The 20964-nt window shown below is 40.4% G+C and overlaps 1 protein-coding gene across 9 annotated transcripts in view; it reads left to right on the top strand.

Annotated features, from left to right (window-relative positions):
• Positions 1-20964, top strand: part of ADCY7 (adenylate cyclase 7) — a 117274-nt gene that overhangs the window by 72756 nt on the left and 23554 nt on the right. For all 9 annotated transcript variants that reach the window (XM_016428451.2, XM_056812278.1, XM_056812280.1 and 6 more), the window contains 4 exons: positions 13505-13693; positions 15610-15644; positions 17712-17795; positions 19502-19577. In XM_016428451.2, the coding sequence (XP_016283937.1) occupies positions 13505-13693; positions 15610-15644; positions 17712-17795; positions 19502-19577 (384 nt within the window). The remainder of the gene's footprint in view (positions 1-13504; positions 13694-15609; positions 15645-17711; positions 17796-19501; positions 19578-20964) is intronic.

The raw sequence follows: 20964 nt of genomic DNA on the forward strand, positions 1-20964 counted from the left end.
CACAGCCCTCTAATTCCTTATAGGAAATAATTTTAATTAAATAAAAAGGGACTCGATACAGTGGAAAAACCACTGAATTTAGATTTAGAGGAACTGGATTCAAATTCTTCTGCTACTTTAATATTTATGTCACCTCAGGCAAGTTTTCTGGGTCTCCGTTTCTCATCATTAAAATAAGAGATTGGATTCTGAGGTCCTTTCCAATTCTAAATCTGTGATCTGATTGTGCCTATGTGTGATGGATTCTCTCTAGCACCAGAAGTACTGGGTGGGTGGAGAGAGTACACTGAGAGACACAGAGCTGTCCCAGGGGCTGAGGTTCTGAAGAGGATTGATTGACAGGATTCACTGGTGTCCGTTTCCTTCATGACCATTGTTCTGCCTTTGTTCTGGGGAATCACAGGGCTGGTGGTGTTTTCAACACTGAGCCATATTTTTTGGCTGTTGCTCTTAAATTTCCATTTGAAGAAGTTCATCCTCCAAATCGTCTGACCTATGTTCCTGTTCCAAGTGCCATCCGCCCCCAGGGCTTTGCTCTTGTAAAAGGCTGGGATCAAGATGTCACTTTTTACTAGTGAATCCTCTCAGGCAGGCCAAGGAAGACTGATCTCCTCTGACAATGAGGTCAAGCGTGTGACCTGATACCATGGCGAAGGACAGAGTTTGGGAAAGAACCTAGCTGTTTCTGTTTTTCTGCCCTATGCTTATCTTTTTCCTTCTTGCAACAGCCCTGCTCTGGGTCCTTCTCACATGGCTTGGGTTGAGGGTTCACCCCCTCCACCCCCCACTGCCACACGCCTGGACAAACTGAATTATTTTCCACACAGGAGGCCAACAAGTCTGTATGTGGCTTTGGTGAATCATTCTTGGGACTCTTACAAGAATGTCGTCAATCTGTTTTCAAGCTTTTTCTCTCTGCCTCAGCGGCACATCAAGGTCTCCTTTAAAGATCCAGCCGTTAAGCTTTTAGATGAATTGGGCACATCAAAACAAGATTGTCTAGTTTCTCATTTCTAGATACCTGGGACTGTAGCCAAAGATCTGTGGGCTCAGCTGGTCTTAGTTATCACTACAGAGAAATGGGGATACAGCCCTCTGAGAAGGTCATTTCCTGAAGACACTGTTTCCTTCTCCCCATCTAGTGATAGAAATCACTGAATATCACAGCTGGAAGGATCCTTAGAAATTGTTTAGAGTAAGCCTCATTTTTTATAGGAGGAGGAAAATGAGGCCTGGAAAGGGGAAATAATTTACCTAAGGTCACAGCCAGTGAATGAAAGAACAGACTAGAACCCAGGTGTTCTGACTCCCAAGCCATTGTACTTTCCAGCATCAAGCTGATACTTCCTCTTTACAGTTACTTCTAGAGCATCATTTAATCACATTTTAAAGGTTTAATTGATATTATTTTTGCCATAGTAATTTTTGGATGTACCTCTCCTTTGTCACAAAGAAAATGGAGTCAAGCAATAGTGACTCTAAAACAATATCTGACAACATATTCATTTTTCTATACTCTTATTCTCCCATATCTTGCCTAAGAGGAGGGAAATGGGTTTCATTGTCCTTCTCTATTATCAAGATTTTTATTATAATTAATCTCATTTGGGTGCCTTTCCATATTGTGTATATATATATATATATATAACTGTATAATTTATATATAATGTATAAGTATAATATCATTTTATTGTTATTTTGTTATTGAGTCATTTTTCAGTCATGCCCAACTCTTTGTAACTCCTGCTGGGATTTTCTTGGCAAAGATACAGGTATGGTTTGCCATTTTCTTCTCCAGCTCATTTTACAGAAGAGGAAACTGAGGTAAACAAGGTTAAGTGACTTGCCCAGGGCCACTCAGCTAGGGAGTATATTTGGCAAGATTTGAACTCAGGAAGGTGAGTCTTCCTAACTGTAGGCCTGGCACTCTATCTCCTAGGCCACCTAACTGCCCCAATACGATTGTATAACATTATTAAATGTATATGTATATAATCCCATATATGACAACAATATGAAATCTGTATAATTCTGTGTATTGTCCTCCAGGGTCTCTTTACTATCTCCTCAATTGGTTTATGCAGATCTTCCTAAATTCGTCTAAATATCTCATATTTGTTGTTTCTTCTGGAGCCATAATATTTTATTATGTTCTTGTGCCACTGTTGGTTAAATCATTGGCCTCTCGGTATGCAATTAAATCGTTTCCAGGTTTTTGCTACCACAAAGAATTGTGCTTGATTTCATGCAGTAATAGCCAACTTGTTTAGGCTAACTTGAGCGACTGTGTTGTAATAGAGTATTGGTTTTACAATCAGGAAGCATGGAATTGAGTCATATCCCTTGTATGAACATTAGCTTCCCCTCTGTAAAATGGGGCTAAGAACCTCATTCCACTCTATCCTTCACTCTGTTGCCAAAGTAACCCTAAAGCATAAGTTTGACCTGGTCATTCCCTACTCCATAAATGCCAATGGTTCCCTGTTCCCTCTAGGATCCAAAACAAAATGCTTGTTTGGAATTTTCTTTTATGCATTACTTCTTTCCCTTTACGGTACCATTGAGCAACACTGGCTACCTTGCTGTTCTTCAGACGTGACATGCTATCTCCTGCCTCTTCACCTTTTTTCTGGCTGTCCCCCAGGCCTAGAATGTTCTTCCTCTTCACCTCTTCCTCCTGCTTCCTTCACAAATTCCACCTTCTAGGTCCTCCCTACTGCTAACTCCTTCCTTCTGAGATGACCTTTCTATTATTATTATTTTATATAACTTATTTATTATATTTTATGTAATATATTTATATCTTTTAAATACATTTATGTATATTAATATAATATAGGATTAAATATTATGTGCTTATAACATTGTATTACAGATATATGTTATTATGTGACTCTGTCCACATTAGAATGGGAGCTTCTTGAGGGCAGGGACCCTATTTTTACTTTTCTTTGAATCCCTATTGTTTAGTCATTCAGTCATGTCCAATTCTTTGTGATCCCCCATGGACCATAGCTATCCCTGGAATTTTATTGGCAAGGATACTAGAGTGGTTTGCCATTTCCTTCTTCAGAAGACCCAGTGGATACTTTTGTCATGTAATTAGAGGTTAAATGACTTGGCCAGGGTCACAGAGCTAAAAAGTGTTTGAGGCCAGATTTGAATTTTCCTGACTCGAGGCCTAGCTAGCACTCTATCCACTGAGCCATTTAGCTGGTTTCTTTGGAATCCCTAGAACTTAGCATAGTAACTGGCTCATAGTAAGTGATTAATAAATGCTGATTTACTGACTAATAATATTTGTGTTAGCTAGTCTATCATTATTCTATGTATTGACTCAGAAAATAGTGAGAAATGGATCTGTCTTATAACATATTCTCTACACCAAATAATTTTTTCCATCAGTTATAGTGGAACTACTCAGAAAAGACCCATGCTGGAGGCAATACAATTTTGATGCTGTTGAGAGGTTGATTCTAAGATATCTGAAAAAAAAAGGGAAAATACCAAGTAGTTTTAAAAAATCATGGCTATTATCTTCTCAAAAAGATGAATGATAAGATATCAGTAACTGCCAACCCATATGTCTTCTTTTTCATGCCAACAGTATCTTTATGAGAACCATTTCTAACATGAATTAAGAGCATATTTGGTGAAAATATCAGAACTGGGCAGGCATACTCTTACAAACAATATTCTCTAGCCATTCACTTCTTTATGGTCATACAACTGATTGAATGATGCAGAGAGTACAAGATTGCATAGTGCTGATTGTTTCACTGAACCTCAGGGTTGGAAGAGGCTTCAAAGGCCATTTGGTCCAAGCTTTATTTATGAAATCCCAATGTAATCAAAACATGGTCATCCAGCCTATGCTTTAACACAGCCACTGGCAGAGAAACCACCATTTTCCAAGGCAGATCCTACACCTTTGGGATAGCTCTGTTTTTTAGGAAGTTCCTAATTATTTTAAGCCTAAATTTTTCTCTTTGCAACTTTGCCCTAAGTTCTGACTTCCAGTGCCAAGCTGAACAATTCTAATCCCTCTTGAATGGCAACTCTTCAAATAATTGAAGACAGCTCTCATGTCTTCCCCTTCACTTCCTTCTTCAAGTGTTGTCCAGACTAAACATTCCTTTTTTCCTTCATCTGTTCTAATATGGTATGATATTTAGTCCTCTCACCATTATGGTTACACTCTAGGCTGTCAATCCTTCCTAAAATCAGCCAATATTGATTGAATATGACACTTCATGTATTTTCTGATCATTACAGAGTATAGAACTATTAGCAGGTGATGACCACTGGAATCCTCTTAATGCAGTATAAGATTGCCTTATTTTGCTGACAGTAATATCATACCATTGATTCACATTAAACTTACAATCCACTAAAATTCTCAGTTTTTTTTCAAACACATTGCTGCCCTTCCTCTCTTATTTCATACTTGTGAATTCTGAACCCAAGCATAAAACTGTACATTTATCCCTGTTTGATTTGATCTTAGATCTGGTCTGATGACCTAGCCTTTTCTCTTTTCCAAGACAGTGATTCTTTTTTAAAATATATTTCTTCTCTAGGTCTTAGTTCTTTTCCCACTTTTCTCTCTATCACTCTCATTTGGTTTTAAAAATAATTTTAAATAACTATTTAACTCTTCTACAAATTCTTGTTGAACTTGGGTCTAAGCTGCATTTATCTTTGGGGATTTGCTTGTTGATGTTTTCAAGTCATTGTCGTCTATGTTTATATCTTGAGTTTCCCTATAACCATGAACTCTTTGAGGTTCAGTTCTTTTTTTATTTGCTCATTTTTCTAGCCTATTTCTTTTTATCTTCTTTGTGCTATACTCTATGCACTTCTTGGGGGGAATGTTTGGTTTGAGATCTTGTCATCCTGTGTCTTTCTGCTGCTTTCAGAGGTCAGAGTGGGTGTCTAGGCTTTCAGTACTCTGAAAATGGTGTGATCTGGGTTGAGGTCTGCTCATTGTCCTCCTGAGCTGACCCTCTGGAAGTTCCTGAAACAAGTTGAATCTTTTGTCTTATTTTTGAGAGTTTTAGTAGCAGTTGCTGGACTCAGTCACTGTTAGCCTGCTGGGAAGTTCTGTAGGTTTAGAGTAACTGAACTGCTAGCTCCCCTTTAGTCTAGGACTCCTACCTTGGTTATTTTGCCATAGGCTTAGATGCTAGGCTAAAGGCTAGAAATAAATCACCACACTACTTCTGGCATCAGTCACACAACTGCATTTCTGAAACTTATTCCTTGTCCTCTATACAGGTAAATCCAACGCTCAAGATTATTCCTCTCTGCCCTGAATCTGTGACTCAGAACTGAGTGGTTCATAATAGAGCTGTCAGATGGTACCCCTCCTTTGCACCCAGAACTGTTTTAGGAATCACCTGGGATTTCTTTCTGCCTTAGTACTTCCTGCCCTGGTACTCTGTCTCCATTCTCTTTCAATACCTGAGCACTGAAATACTCCTTATTGTGTATGTTCCTGTCCAGATACCATCCTCTGTTTCCAAGACCTCTGTCTTTCTCTCTAAGCTGCCCGTGGCTGGATAAATGATATATTTCACTTTCTCTTGACTATCCTGATCCGAATTTGATATGGCATGTTTTTAGATCATTGAAGAGAAGATTTACTGGGAAGTTGGGCAATAAGGCTTCCTTTTATTCTGACATCCTGACTTTGCCTTAACTATCTTACTGTGGCTCAAACATTTGTGTCTTGTGCCCAAAAATGGCATGAGATTTTGTCAAATGCTTTACAGAAGTCTAGGTAAACTTTAAAGCATGCCTCTGACCTACTATTTGGTTACCCTGCCAAAAAAATAAGTCAGTTTATTTTGAAATGACTTCTCATTGCTGAAGCCATGCTAACCTGTGGTGATCCTTGCTTCCCCTGCTCCCCAGATATTCACTAATCAATCTTTTTAATAGTATATACTAGCATTTTTTCAGGGGTCAATCAAGTTTACTGGCCTAGAGTTTGCAGATACCACTCTCTTCCCTTTCCGCTCTCACCTCTCCTCCCTCATAAATTAGAACAACATTTTGATCTTTTTCAAACTTGTGATACTTCTCCCATTCTCCAGAATCTTTTTAAAAATTATTTTCATCATTTTTTTTCTTTTTTAAACTTTAAGTCCCAAATTATTTTCCTCCTCAGCTCTCCCCTACCCACTGAGAAGGAAATAAAAATTATATAAATTGTGCACGTGATATGTAACATTTTCATATTAACCACTCTATCCAAAAAAAGCAAACAAATAATAAAGGAGAAAATTATCCTTCAATTTCAATCAGAGTTCACCAGTTCTTTCTCTGAACATAGATTGCATTTTTTTATCATGAGCCCTTTGGAATTGCCTTAGACCACTATATTTTTTTTTTCAGCCATTCCCCAATTAGTGACATTAATAAATAAAACCAAATCCTCCTCAAATTATGATATCTTTTAGCAAAATATAATTTCCCTGATTATGTCTTTTAATTAGATCTTTTTTTTCTTTTGCTTTGACTGAAGTCATGATTGTTACTCTTACTTTTTTTTACTTCAGCTGAAGCACAATAGATTCTGTTCTAGCCCCTTATTTTAACTCTTTGTGTGTCTTTCTCTTTCAAGTGTGGCTCTTGTAAATAACATATTGTTAGATTCTTGTTTCTAATCATTTTTTCTATCCACTTCTCATGCACTTTCACAGTTATGATTACTTTATATTTCCCTCTATCCTATTTTCTTCTCTCTATCTCAGTTTCTGTCTCTGTCTCCACCCTCTCCTCTCTCAAAATCTGTTTTAGTTCTGACCATTTCCTCCCTTAATCTACTCTCCCTTATCATCATCCCCCACCCATATCTCTTATCTCCTTTTCTTCATATTTCCCTATTTGGCAAGGTTGATTTCTATACTCAAGTATTTATATATGTATGTATTCCCTCTTTGAACCAATTCTGATGAGAATGAGGTTCTAGCATTGTCTACTCTATTTCCCTTGACATGAACTTCAAGGCCAGTGAACTTGACTGATCCCTGAAAAAAATGTTAGCATATATTATTAAAAGGATTGGTTAGGGCAGGGGAAGCAGGGATCACCATAAGTTAGCATGGCTTCAGCAATGAGAATTCATTTCAAAATAAAATCTCTTCCTTGTGAGCTTCTTTTATGTGAGAAATTTTTTCTCTTTATTCCAGTGCATCCCATTCAAACACAATTAACTCACACTCAGGCCCTTTGTCTATGTCTAATTGGCTTAATAATTATAGAGTTCTTAGGTATTAAATGTATCATCCTCCCATACAGGAATATAACATTTAACTTTATTGAATCCCATTCTCTTTCATGTTTATCTTCTTATATTTCTCTTGAGCCTTGTGTGTAGATGTTAAAATTTCTATTTGGCTCTAGTCTTGTCACAAGGAAAGCTCAAAAGTCCTCTATTTCATTAAATATCCATTCTTCCCCCTCCCCCTCTCCCAAAGACCCTTGGTTTTTCTAGGCAGGTTATTTTTGGTTATAATCCTAGTTCTTTTGCCTTCTGAAAAATCATATTCCAAGCCTTCTGCTCCTTTAACGCGGAAGCCACTAAATCTTGGGTGGTCCTCAGAATGTAACTCCATGATATTTGAATGCTTTCTTTCTGGCTGTTGTAGTATTTTCTCTTTGAACTGGAAGCTCTGGAATTTGGCTATAATTTTTCTGGGAATTTTCATTTTAGTATTTCTTTTAGGAGATGATTGGTATATTCTTTCATTTTTTATTTCAACCTCAATTAGTTTTCCCTGATAATTTCTTGAAATATAATGTTTAGTCTCTTTTTAGGGTCATGCCTTTCAAGTAGTTTGATAATTTTCAATTGATCTCTCCTTGATCTATTTTCCAGGTCAGTTGTTTTACTAATGATATATTTTACATTTTCTTCTACTTTTTTTTCAATTATTTTGACTTTGTTTTATTGTTTTTTTTTGTGTGTCTCATGGAATCATTAACCTCCATTTATCCAATTCTGATTTTTATGGAATTATTTTCCTCAGTGAGCTTCTATATCCTTTTGGTCATTTGATCAATTCTGTTTTTAAAGGTGTTATTTCCTTCAGATTATTATATGTGTGCCTCTTTTATCAACCTGCTAATTCTTTTTTCATTATTTTCTTCATTACTCTCATTTCTTTTCCCAGTTTTTCCTCCACCACTCATAATTATTAGATCCAAATTATCTCCCTCTCTCTCTTCCCTCCCCCCACTTAGAGATGATAAGCAATTTTATCTTGATCATACATGCAAAACACACTTCCATATTGATCTTTGTTGTAAGACAAATTCATATAAAACCACCCCAAATAAAACCATAAGTAAACAAATGTGAAAGATTATATGCTTTGATCTGCATCTGACTCCAAAAATTCTTTCTTTGGAGGTGGATCATATTCTTTGTCATACATCCTTCAGAATTGTTTCAGATCATTGTATTGTTGAGAGTAACAACATCTTTCATGGTTGATGCTGCTATTACTGTGTAAAATGTTCTCCTGGTTCTGCTTATTTCTCTTTGTATCAGTTTATGTAGATCTTTCCAGCTTTTCCTGACATTGTCCTGCTTATCATTTCTTATAGCACAATAGAATTCCATCAGTGGGAGCGATTAATGAACACTACTAATTGCTCTATCTCTTATAAAGTCCAGTAACCCTCTGGTTGGTTTTCTCTATCAGTAAAATAAAGGATTTAGACCAAAGGATTTCTCAGATTCCTTCCCCTACTCCTTGCCTTCATGTTCTAGGATGGATTTATGGAACTCTCAGAATTCAGCCAATAATAATGGACTTCATCCAGTGAAGGGTGGAGGAACCAGTCTAGAAACCTGCCATCTTCTCTATCCATAAGTAAGGCCATCTCTTCAAAGTCACTTTTTTTTTTTGTATTCTGAAAGAAAGTAGCATTGCTAGATATATCACAGAGAAAAAGTGCTATAGCAGAAAGAGTTTGGAGACCCTGATTCCATTCCTATCTGACACTTATCAACCATGTGACTGAAGGTGAATTATTTCCTCTGAATGAGCCTCAGTGTCCATGTCTATAAAATGGATATGATAATCCTTTTGTTGCTTCCCTTATAGGATTGTGCTGGGAAAAACCCATTTTGTAAATGGGAAAATATATAAATAGAAACCCATACGCAGGTTTTTGTAAACCCAAAGCCCTAAAAGAATGTGAGTTATGGCTTGTTTTTGTGACCTTGTACAAATCAGACCTCAGTTTACTCATCTGTATAAAATTACCTCTAAGGAACTTTTCATCTTTCAGTTCTATAACTTGGGTCCTGGGCTTATCTCTGCCACTTACTAGTAATATGACTTTAGATAAGTGGTAGAATCATAAATTTAGAGTTAGGAGGGGCTTTGGAGGCCATCTAAAGGACTTCCTAGTTTTCTTATCCTTGTTATAAGTTATTCCCCTTCTCATGTTCTGCAGTCCAGCTAAAATGACCTTGCTGTTCCTCACACATATTCTCTGTCTCTGTGACTTTGCACAGGTTCCCTGCCCTTCCCCACCCCCATTCCACCCCATGCCTGGAATGTATTCTCTTCTCACCCTTGCTTTGAAAACACCTGGCTTCCTTTAACATTTAGCTCAAATGCCAGCCATCTCTTTTATTAGGCCTTTCCTGATTCTCTTGCCCTAAAATTGCCTGGCATTCCTTTTGCCCATATTGATATACATGTTGACTCCCCTGATAGAATGTAAGCTTCTTGAGGTCAGGGGCTATTTCATTTTTGGCTTTGTATCCCAACTGGTTAGCATAGTGTCTAGCAAGTATTAGGAACTTAGTAAGATGCTTGTTGATTGACTAATCTAGACTAACACCCTAATTTTACAGGTAATCCAAAGCCTAGACAATTAAATGATTTGCTCTAGTTTGAACCTATGGGACTCCTTAACTTCCCTAAACCTCAGAATCCCTGCTCTGTCTTTTTAGTGGGGATCAGATGTGTTATTGGCTGTGAAACTACTTTTCTAAACTGGAAAGTGTTCTACACTTATTAGGTATTAATAATGCCATTATTGTAGGTACTTTATAACTATCCCACACTCTCTTCTCTCCACTCACACAGCTGCCACTGTAGTGGTGTAAGCTCTCGTCACTTCATGCCTGAACTTTTGATCGCCATGGTCTTTTAATGGGTCTCTCCTTACTTTGATCTGCCCTTTACTCAGTTTCCAATTGATTTTCCTAAAGAACAAGTCTACCCCTACCATTTTTCTGGTTCGATAAACTCCAGTAACTTTCTGTCACCCCCAGTATCCAGTACAAAATCCTGGGCTTGGCATTTAAAGCCTTTCACAGCCTGGCTCTTTCCTACCTCCCCAGGCTTCTTCCTCTCTACTTCCCTCCCTGAACAACGCCATCCAGTGACACTGGTCCACTTGCTGTTTATGAACACAACACCCCATCTCCTTGACTAGGCATTTTCCTTTCCCCTATTCCTGGACCTCTCTTATTCCTTGTCTCTGCCTTCTGACTTCCTTCAAATCTTTTTTTTTTTTTAACCCTTACTTTCTGCTCTAGTATCAATTCTAAGACAGAAGAGTCGCAAGGGCTAAGTAAATTGGGATTAAGTGATGACATAGCTAGGAAGTATCTGAGGTCAAATTTGAACCCAGGTCTTCCCAACTCCAGGCCTGGGCTACCTAGCTGCCTCCCCCCTTCAAGTCTTAACTAAAGTTTTGCCTTATATAAGAAGTCTTTCCTAGTCCTCCTTCATCTTAGTGTCTTTCTGCTTAGATTATCTTCAAGCCATTCTGTCTGTATCTTTCAGGTACAAAGTTGTTTGCTTGGTGGGTTAGTCTATGAGCTCCTTGAGAACAGTGGGTAGTGCTTAGTATTTAATAAATGATTGTTGATTTGGTTTGATTTAATTTCACTGTCTTTCCTCCATGCTACCTTCTTGCTTCCTTTAAGACTCAGTTCAACTCCTACCTTCCAAAGGCGGCTTCTCCTAAGTCTCCCCACCCAGCTTCAGCAAGTGCCTCCCCTCAGATATTTCCTTCTGTTTGCCCTATGTGTTGTACAAATGAAGGGAATTGAACAAGTACAGGGGAAAGGAAGGGTTTGTAAAAGGAAATGGAGGAATTGAAGGGACAGAGGGAATATGGAGGCTGGCGAGGAAAAAGGAGAAAGGTACCCCTCTGCTGAGAGACTGTCTTTGTAATTTCCTCCCACTCAACCCACAAGAGAGGTACTCTGGGTTAAGGATGGCAGGGCCAGTGTTTTGAGTGACTTCTGGGGCAAAGCTTGACTGGCAGTTGAACCCCAGAAGTCCCCCTTGTCAGGCAGGCAGGCTGTCACTGTTGGCTTTCGTTGTTTAGCCTAGGCTAATGGCTAGCTTAGCCGCTAGTCTCTCTTTGTTCTCCCTTCAATATTAATCTGACTGCGAGCTCCCATTTTTCAAGTAGTTTAATAATTGGAGCAAATCAAGAATGGGAATAGGAGACCCTTGCTGCTTCTTCAGCTGAACCAAGATGGCTCAACTTCAGCTTATCTATCTTCTCCCTAGCTAGTCACTATCTCTATCTTACTAAACAAAAGGCAAGTGTCCTTCTTGGGAAGGTCAAGGGATGGAAAGGATCTTCAGGGTGGCCCCCTGAAGTTAAGAGATCAACCCCTTTCAGCAGCTTGCTTTTGTCTTGTTCTTCCTCTAATGGATGCTTTCACACATACAGGAACCTTCTTCTCCAGGGCAAGGGAATGGAGGCAAGGTTTTCCACAAGTTGGGATATAGAGCTCTGGGTCTTTGCTCCACACTCAGCCAAGTTCAGAAGGCCAAGACCTTTCAGTTAGCAGTTTCTCCCACAATCCTCTTCTCTTACTCCAACTGTCACTCCCCCTCCTGTCTGCTCCACCTCAGTGGGCAGAAATGCAAAAGCTTGATTTACAGTTTTCCTTTCCACAATGTGTATATTTATACCCATACACATATATTTCTATATCTTATATGTAGTTATCTGTCACCCCCACTAGATTATGAGCTCCTTGAAGGTTAGAGACATTCTGTTTGCTTTTTGTTGTGTGCCCAGCATGTAACTGAATAATTGGCCCCTACTAAGGGCTCAATAAATAAATGTTTGTTGATTGACTAATAATGGAAGCCAAAAATGAAATAGCCCTTCACCTTACATTACCTTGAAGCTTACATTCTGTCAGTGGAGCCAACACAGAACGAATGGACTAATGATGAAAACTTTTTACTGTAATTATTACATATAGCAAACGGTATAAAATAAACTCTCTGAAATGTGAAACTAAGGCAAATCTGGTGCCTGGAGGTTATTTTGCCTGCTGGGTCCCAGCCAGTTACCACCCTTAAGACTGAAGGAAGCCCAGGACAATAGGTCTAATATAGATGTCTGCTTTGCTCTTTTTTGTTTTGTGACCTTTCTCCCTGCTCTCTCCCCATTCCCTCACCAACCTCCTCCCCTTTCTGTGAAAGGGAAGAGCTTAATGGTATCTTCATTCCAACAGCTGTGCAGGGAAGACGTTAGAAGACCTTTCTAAGCTCTATTTCTTGTTCTGGATTCACCTTCTCTCACATGTGGTTTCTAGTATGTCTAGGATCAGGGGAGAAAAGGCATTTATTTATTGAACAGGCTCCAGAGGTCATTGTCCAGGCACAGGGAGGATACTACGGGAGATTTATAGCATCTGGAAATAAATTCCTAACATCAGCCTTCTTTCCCCTGGATTGGAGAGGCTGTGAGGGAATGCTGGCACTCAAAGAAGGGGCTGAACTTGACTTTCTGGGAGTTCTTAAGGACACTTACGACTCCTATAAGAATCTGAATTGGAGACATGTGAGAATCTTTATTAGTTTTTCTTTGTCTGTGACCTTCACAATTGTGCTTCCTGAGTGGCATGTTTTTTCCCCAGCAATATTTTATTGTGTTTTCCCCTAATTACATGTAGAAACAATGTTTAACTTTTATTTTCTGACATTTTGTGATCCAAATTCTCTCCCTCCCTCTCCCTCCCTCCCCCTGTCTCTCTCTTCTTCTCCTTCTCCTTCTCCTTCTCCTTCTCCTTCTCCTTCTCCTTCTCCTTCTCCTTCTCCTTCTCCTTCTCCTTCTCCTTCTCCTTCTCCTTCTCCTTCTCCTTCTCCTTCTCCTTCTCCTTCTCCTTCTCCTTCTCCTTCTCCTTCTCCTTCTCCTTCTCCTTCTCCTTCTCCTTCTTCTCCTTCCTCCTCCCTATCCCCACTCCTTAAGATGGTAATTTTGATATAGGATTGCATGATATGTTCTATCATGCAATACATATTTCCTTATTTGTCATGTTGGGAAAGAAAACAATTATTGTACATACAAGAGAAAACTCACAAAGGAAAAAAGTGAAATATGGGATGCTTTGACCTGTATTCAGACTCTATTGGTTCCTTCTATGGCAGTAAACAGCATTTTCCATCATTAATCCCTTGGACTTATCTTGGATCCTTTTGTGCTTGTTTTGCAGTCCCAGCAACAGCAGCCACCCAGCAACCACCTCTCAAAACCAAGAGCCAATGATGCCCTGAAGATGAGGGCATCTGTCCGAATGACCCGCTACCTAGAGTCCTGGGGAGCAGCTCGACCCTTTGCATCTCTGAATCACAGGGAGAGTCTAAGCACTGAGATCCTCATCCCCAAAGTGAGGCGACCAAAGGTGAGGACTATATAAACTTTCCTCTTCCCCTCTCCTGTTCTCTGACAAACCTTTTTCATCCAAAACCAAATCTTGGCGTCTCTGCAGCTAGTGGTCTCCCATATAATTTTTGGGGAGATGTTGTGGTGTGGAGGGAAGAACCATGCAACAAGGAATCAGGAGTCCTGAGTTCTAATTCTAACTCTTCCAGTTGATGTGAGCTTGGTCAGTCCTATCAAACATTCATTAAGTGCCTACTGTGTGCCAGGCACTATGCTCAGTACTGGGTTGCAAAGAAATTTAACAAAGTTTCTACCCTCAAATAGCATACTTTCTAATTGGCGAGACAGCATATAAATACTTAGGTACATTTGAGATATATACAGAATAGAAAGATGGCAATCTGAGAGGAGAAAGCACTGGTTGGAGTTAGGAATGGTAGAACCCAGAAAGGCCTGTGCAGACAGTGAGACTTGAGCTTTGGTCTCCAGATTCCTCAGCTTTTAGCAGGAAAATGATAATTCCTGCCTTCACTACCTCATGGACCTGGCATGAAACTCAAATGAAATAATTTGATGCAGGCATTTTTAAACTCCTGTCATCAAGGCTCTAGGTTACATTCTAGGCAATAGGAATACAAAGACAAAAATGAAAAACCAATCCCTAGAGTCAGAGCTTACCTTCCAGTGGATGATGTGCAAAGCTGGCAGTATTGTTTTTGTTGTTTAGTGTTTTTTTTTTCAGTTGTGTCTGACTTTTCACGACCCCATTGGGGGTTTTCTTGGCAAAGATTAGAGTGGGTTGCCATTCTTTCTCCAGCTTACTTTTCAGATAAGGAAACTGAGGCCAATGAGACTAAATTAGTTGTCCAGGATCACCCAGAGAAGATGAGTCGTCCTGATTCTCAGCTCAGTGCTCTAGGCATCATGCCACCCAGCTGCAGGATTATTAATAACTTGAAATGATTCACTTTGAAATATTTACCTTGATATTTAATTTTACATTCTAGTATGATTGATAATAATAATAATAATATAGAATATTATGGAATAATAATAAATGGAATACTTGGAGCAGCTAGGTGGTTCAGTGGATAGACAGCCAGGTCTGAATATGGGAGGTCTTATGTTCAAATTTGGCTTCAGATACTTCCTATCTGTATGACCCTGGGAAAGTCACTTAACCCCAGTTGCCTAGACCTTACCCCATATTCTACCTTGTATCAATTCCAAGACAGAAGGTGAGGGCTGAAAAAAAAGATTAAAAAAGAAAATCCTTTTTTTCTGGGCAGAGCGGGCAATGCTGACCCGAAATGTGGGACATGGTGCATTTTAGGTGCTGACACCTGGTCACCCTTTGAGTATTCATATTGTCCCTTTCACATTTCTTTGATTTTTTCCATTTACAGTGTTATTACACTTGGAATCTCATTAGACTCTCACAGTGGTCCTGGGATTATGGGAGGGCATATGCAGTTATCATCTCCTCTTAGAGATGAGCAAACCAAGGCTCAAGGTTGCCCAAGTGAGTCACAGAGCCCAAACTCAATGTCTCCTGTCATCACCATCTGGCACTGTCTCCACCGTTTGGGGGTAGGAGTGGGATGGCTTATCTGGGGAGGTTGGACTTAGCAGAGACTGAGACCTCAGCATGTAGTGCCCGTCTCACCCTCTTGTGCCTCTGTGGTTTTTGGATGCTTCTCCCCACCCAAATACCACAGGAGATCCAGGGCATTTTTGAAGACTTTGTTTCTCCTATCCCATGGTGGGCATTTTTTAGTTTACCTGATGAGTTCTGAGTTTGTGGGTTTGGGGGATGCTGTCTGCTTTTCACAGAGCAGCCCAAGTTGGCTCTGGCTCATTTACCTTCTAGGATGTGGCATGTTGTCACCATGCGGTGAAATCATTTTTGGTTTCTATTGCTTGCCTCCTTTTTAGGCAATCCCTCTACGGCGTCACAGGGATGCAGAGAGGTATGTTTAATTCTCCCTTTTCTCTGCCAGGCCATGCCCCTGCCCTCTCTTTCAAATACTAACGGCACATGTTTCTGTTAGCCCGCTGACGGTTCCAAAGTGCTCTCCACCCAAAGGTCTCGAGGAGGCAATGCTTTTTCTCAACTTGACATCAGTGTCCCTTCAGGGCTCTGCGACTTTGTCAGTGGTGATCCCTTCTTTCAGCATAGACCACACGGTATACTTACCAGCATGCCTTAAATGGTCTTTGTAAACTTCTTTGGATGACATTGCTTGGTGGCCTTGATGAGCCTGTCTGCACGTAGCTGGGTTAGTCCTTGGGTGCCAGGCACCTAGGTTCTGTGAGAGTAAAAATGAATTAATGCTCCAAGTATTTAAAGTTATAGTATTTGAATAAAACAGAGCGAGAGAGAAAGGGGTTAATTCAGCCGAGTGAGCAAAGTCAGAGCCAAAGACCCACACCTGCAACACTTTACCAGAGCAAAAGCCCCAAAGCCCCACAGCCAGCCAGCGTGGGCTTCAGTCAAATTTATAGCCCAAAACGTCAGGATGTAACTTAGAAGGATGTTGGGTAAATGTAGTTCAGGTGTATCACATGTTCTGTTTGCACAGTTGAATCACTGGGCCTGTGCTAGAATGTTTTTCACACTAGTAGGACCTGCCATCATTTGTGACTTGATGGTGGAGTTTTTGAGAGCTTTCATGCCACAATGCCACAAAGAGGAATTTGGTAGAGGATGCCCATTTTGCAGATTGGCAAATTGAGCCTCAATGTTACTAGAGTGTTCCTTTAAGTAACTAGATCATAGTATATAGAGCTGGAAGGGACTTTGGAGATAATATAACCCAACACCCTCATTTGTACTGATGAGGAAACTAAGGCTCAAAGAAGATTAAGGGGCATGCCTGAGGTGACACAGAGAGTAAGCATCAGGGGCAGGATTTGAACACCTGCCACTTGGCTCTGGAGTCAGTGCATCTGGGTCCAAATCCTGGCATAAATATGGGAGTTATGGCATAGGGCTTTTGCTTCATGTGTCTAGTATTCTTTCTATCACTTGATGCTGCTTCTCAACTCTTTCTTGAGTTTTTTTTTTTTTTGCCTAATTCTCCAAGGGCTCTGATCATTCTAGAATACTACCACTCTCCTCTCTCCTTCCTTCCCTCCCTCCCTCCCTCCCTCTCCCTCTCCCTCTCCCTCCCTTCCCCCTCTCTCTCCTTTCCTCTCTCTATCTCTCCCTCCTTCCCTCCCTCTCTTGCTCTCTCTCTGACATGAAGATATACAGATACACAGACAACGAGATACACACATACACACACATTTTCAATTCTGATTATTACTAACCCAGAGCCCTCATATAATCGTCTCTTGGCACATGTTGACTGAGTTTGTTGTTGGACATATGGCTCTAATTAACACCATACTTTTTCTGCATGTGGGGTTTTTTCCACTGTTTTTTCAGCCTTTCTTTCCCATTAGCTCTCTGAGGGCAGAAATTGTATTGCCCATTTCCTCTCTCTTGTTTCAGGTGTCTAGGACTGGGTCTGCACTTTCCATGGGGTGACCCAGTGGCCATCTAGCATTTATTATTGGCCACCAGCAGTGCATATTATTTAACTAATAAGCATTTGTGTATTAAGCACATATGGCAGTCACTGTGCCGAGGTACTAAGGTTACAAAGACAGAGAAGTGATAGTTTTCATGCTTTCACAATCCACAAGAATTAATCAAGGACTTTCTGTGTACCGATTCTAGTGTCCTGGGCACTTGTGGCACAAAGAAAAGGTAGAGTCGAGTCCAGTTCCTGCTGTCTAAGGAAGTCTTGGGTTGTTTCATTCTCTTCTCCTTGCTCTTTGTCCAACCCAGTGAAGCCTTACTAACTTCAAAATAAACCCAAGCAACATGGACCGTGAGATACAGACCTGCCAGGTCATCTCATCCATGCCTTTACAGCTGGGCATGGCTGTCTGACTTGAGGGGAGGTGTGGGAGGTCCTTCTAGCTGTGACTTGAGAGGAATGTCCCCAGCTGGGGGAGGATCAGGAGCAGAATGTATCTCATTCCAGGAATGCATCTCCAAAGGGGAAAACTGAGGAGGACACCTATGATGAAGAGCTGATGTTGACCATTGAAGGGCTCAGCTTGGCCAGGTGAGGCTCTTATGGATTTCTCCCTCCCCAACAAGGAACAAACCCAACAGCTGGACCACTGGAATCAAATATTTAAAAGCTGAATCCCAACTTAAATGTCCAAATAAACTCTTAGACCAAGTACTAGAAGGGACCTCAGAAGCCATTCAGTCCAACTCCCTCATTTTGCAGGTGGGGAAACTGAGGCAAAGTGTGACTTGCCCAGTAAGAGTCTAAGGCAGGAATTGAACTCCAGTCTTCCATCAAGTCCAGTACTGCCCACTCTACCAAATTGTCTCAACAGCCAGGAGGCATTCTCTGCTCAGTAATTTTAGGATTAGAGCTAGTGCCCTAAGCTCTTGTGTCTAGGGAAGCTAGTTCTCACTTTTCAGTCTTTCTTTTCATCTTTTCCTCTCTTCTGTGTTCTACCATTATGATATTTCCCCCCCCCCCTTACCTTTTTCCCATTTCTCTGGGGCCTGTTTGTTTTATCTCCATCTTTTGGATCTAAAGATGGAATCTGGCTCAACAGGTGCCTTGTGGTTCTGTCCTAGTTAGGAATGGATGTGTATATATTGAGGGGAGAAAGATGTGTCTGTCCCAGGGAGGAGGTAGGTGCAGAGGCTTTCTTAGCAAGTGAGGAACTTTGATTTGCCTTCCACTTCTGCCATCTTCATTCACCCAAGTTTGAGTTTTAGATCTTGTGGGACTAAGTATATTGAGAGCCCATGCTTATGTCTCTGACACCAACTTTCTGTGATATTTGGGACTGATGGGACAGAGCAGGGAAGCGATGAATTTAACTTTCCTGAGAGTCCTGAGCCATGTGCTTGAATGCTGGGCTTGGAGTCTGGAAGGCCTGAATTCAAATCCAGTCTTATACACTTAATTTATTAAGTGCATGAGCTAGGGTAAGGCACTTAACTTCTGTTTGCTTCAGTTTCCTCAGCTGTAAAAAGAAGGTAATAATAGTATTGATCTCTTAGAGTTGTGAGAATCAAATGAGATAATATTGTAAAGTGCTTAGCACAATGTTCGGCACATAGTAGGTTCTTTATAAATGTTATTTTTTAAAAATCATCATCATCACTTATGGAAGCAGTATACTGACTCTTGGGAAATAGGTCCGTGCCATTTAGGCCAGAAGAAGACAAGCCCCAATACACTAGAAATTGTGGACTGTGGATTCTCTAATTCCCTTTTCTTTGATTTTTATAATTTCTATTCTCCAGCCTCCACCCTGACCCACTCTGACACCTGATCCTTGGACCTGTCATGGGTATTGTCTAGAAACTTTCAGATTTATGTTCACATAGAATGTCAGACTTTCCAGAAACCACTAGAGGGCATCAAGTCAAACCCTTTTATTTCCTGGGGGTAAGAAATTGAAGTAGAGAGGGGCAGTGAATTTATAACATCATAGAATCTTAGAGGTCTTACTGTAGTTTTACTGTTTTATAGATGAGGGAACTAATGGAGGAGAAATGAGTTGTCAGAGGTTATTGGGAAGTTAGTGGCAGAATCAAAGCTAAAACCCCCAGGTCTTTCGGACTCCCAGCCCAATGGTCTTTGTGGCACCCTAAAAAAGTGTGATAGCTGCCTCCCTCAGAATCCAGCCTCTCACCAGGTGCCCACAGCCCCCTTGCCCAACCTGGAACACCCAGGGCATGCCATCCCAAGTGTCTTGTGTCTACTTGTGTTCATGCCTGCACCATGTGCTTCCACAGACCTTGCTGCTGTGGTAATTCCGATGACTTCTACACCATTGGGACATTCTTTGTGGAGAAGAACTTTGAGAAGGAGGTAAGTAGTGATTTTAGCCTAGAAACTGACTTCATAGGACCTGCTCTCATCCCATTAATCTAGTGTTTGGTAAACCCAAATATCCCAGCTTTGGGGATAAAAACTTGACAAATTTCACTGGGAAAATTTGAAAACAGAATGGCAGAAACTGGGTTTAGACCATACCAAGATAAGATAAAAAATGGGAATATGATTTAGACATAAAAGGTGATACTATTAGTAAATTAGGGGAACATAATTTACCTGTCAGATCTATGGAGAAGGGAAGAATTCATGACCAAACAAGAGATAGGAAACATTACAAGATGTAAAATGAATAATTTTGATTATATTACAAACTTTTTGTACAAACAAAACCAATGCAACCAAAATTAGAAGAGAATCAACAAACTGGGTAAAAAAAATTCCAACAATTTTTTCCCAATAAAGGTCTCATTTCTCAAATATATGAGATTAAATCAAATTTATAAGAATACAAGTCATTCCCCAGTTGACAAATTGTCAAAGGATATGAATAGGCAGGTTTTCAGATGAAGAAGTCAAAGCTATCAACAATCAAATGTTCTAAGTCCTGTAATATTTATTGGGAGAGATGGGGAGGATATGAAAAACCAGGGAATATGGGAGGTTGTAGTAGGGTATGGAGGAGTTGAGGGGAGAGAGGGAATATTGCTCGGTGAAGCAAAGGAGAGAGATTCCCCCTGCTGAGAGGAAGCAGCAGGGGTCCAATAAGGACTGTTTGTCCTGGAATGACTGAACTGAAGTTCAGCTCCCTCTATGACCAGAAAAGATAGTCCAATTATCTGACTGCAAATTCAAGTAATATAATGTTTAATAACCAGTTGGGATTGGAGTTTTTTCCTTAGCTTCAGAGTTGAGGCCAGGCCCCAGAGGCTGGCAGAGGGTTTCTCACACTCCTGTCTACTCTATATCAGTCCTGCTTTGTCTAATTCAGAATCTTAGCAGTAGACAGAAAGCAAACAAGAACAGTTATGACCTTAAGAAGTGATTGGGCCTGAATCTTCGGGCTGAACCAAGAAGAGGCACACCACACCAGACTGGGCTGAAATGAGCTCCCCTCTCCTCCCACACCAGGAAGGAAGTCCAACCTGGCAGGAAGGAAATGCTAGTCACAAGACCCAACTGCCACTCCTAGTTGCTCTTTCCCCCACCAACTGTCAGTCTTGTTTCCTTTCCACAGTCCCTCTTGATTAGAAAAATGCAAATTAATACTATTACTGTGGCCACCATGTCTAAATTTCCACCATTAGGGACATTTCTTTAGTTTTTATAGGGTTCTTCCCATCCTTCCTTGGCCTGTTGCCCCATATCCAGCCTTAGTTCCATTTTTGAGCAGTTATACTTTAAGCCACGGAAATGAAGCATG

This window comes from Monodelphis domestica, chromosome 1, assembly GCF_027887165.1.
Source record: "Monodelphis domestica isolate mMonDom1 chromosome 1, mMonDom1.pri, whole genome shotgun sequence".
In the NCBI taxonomy this organism is placed as follows: Eukaryota; Metazoa; Chordata; class Mammalia; order Didelphimorphia; family Didelphidae; genus Monodelphis; species Monodelphis domestica.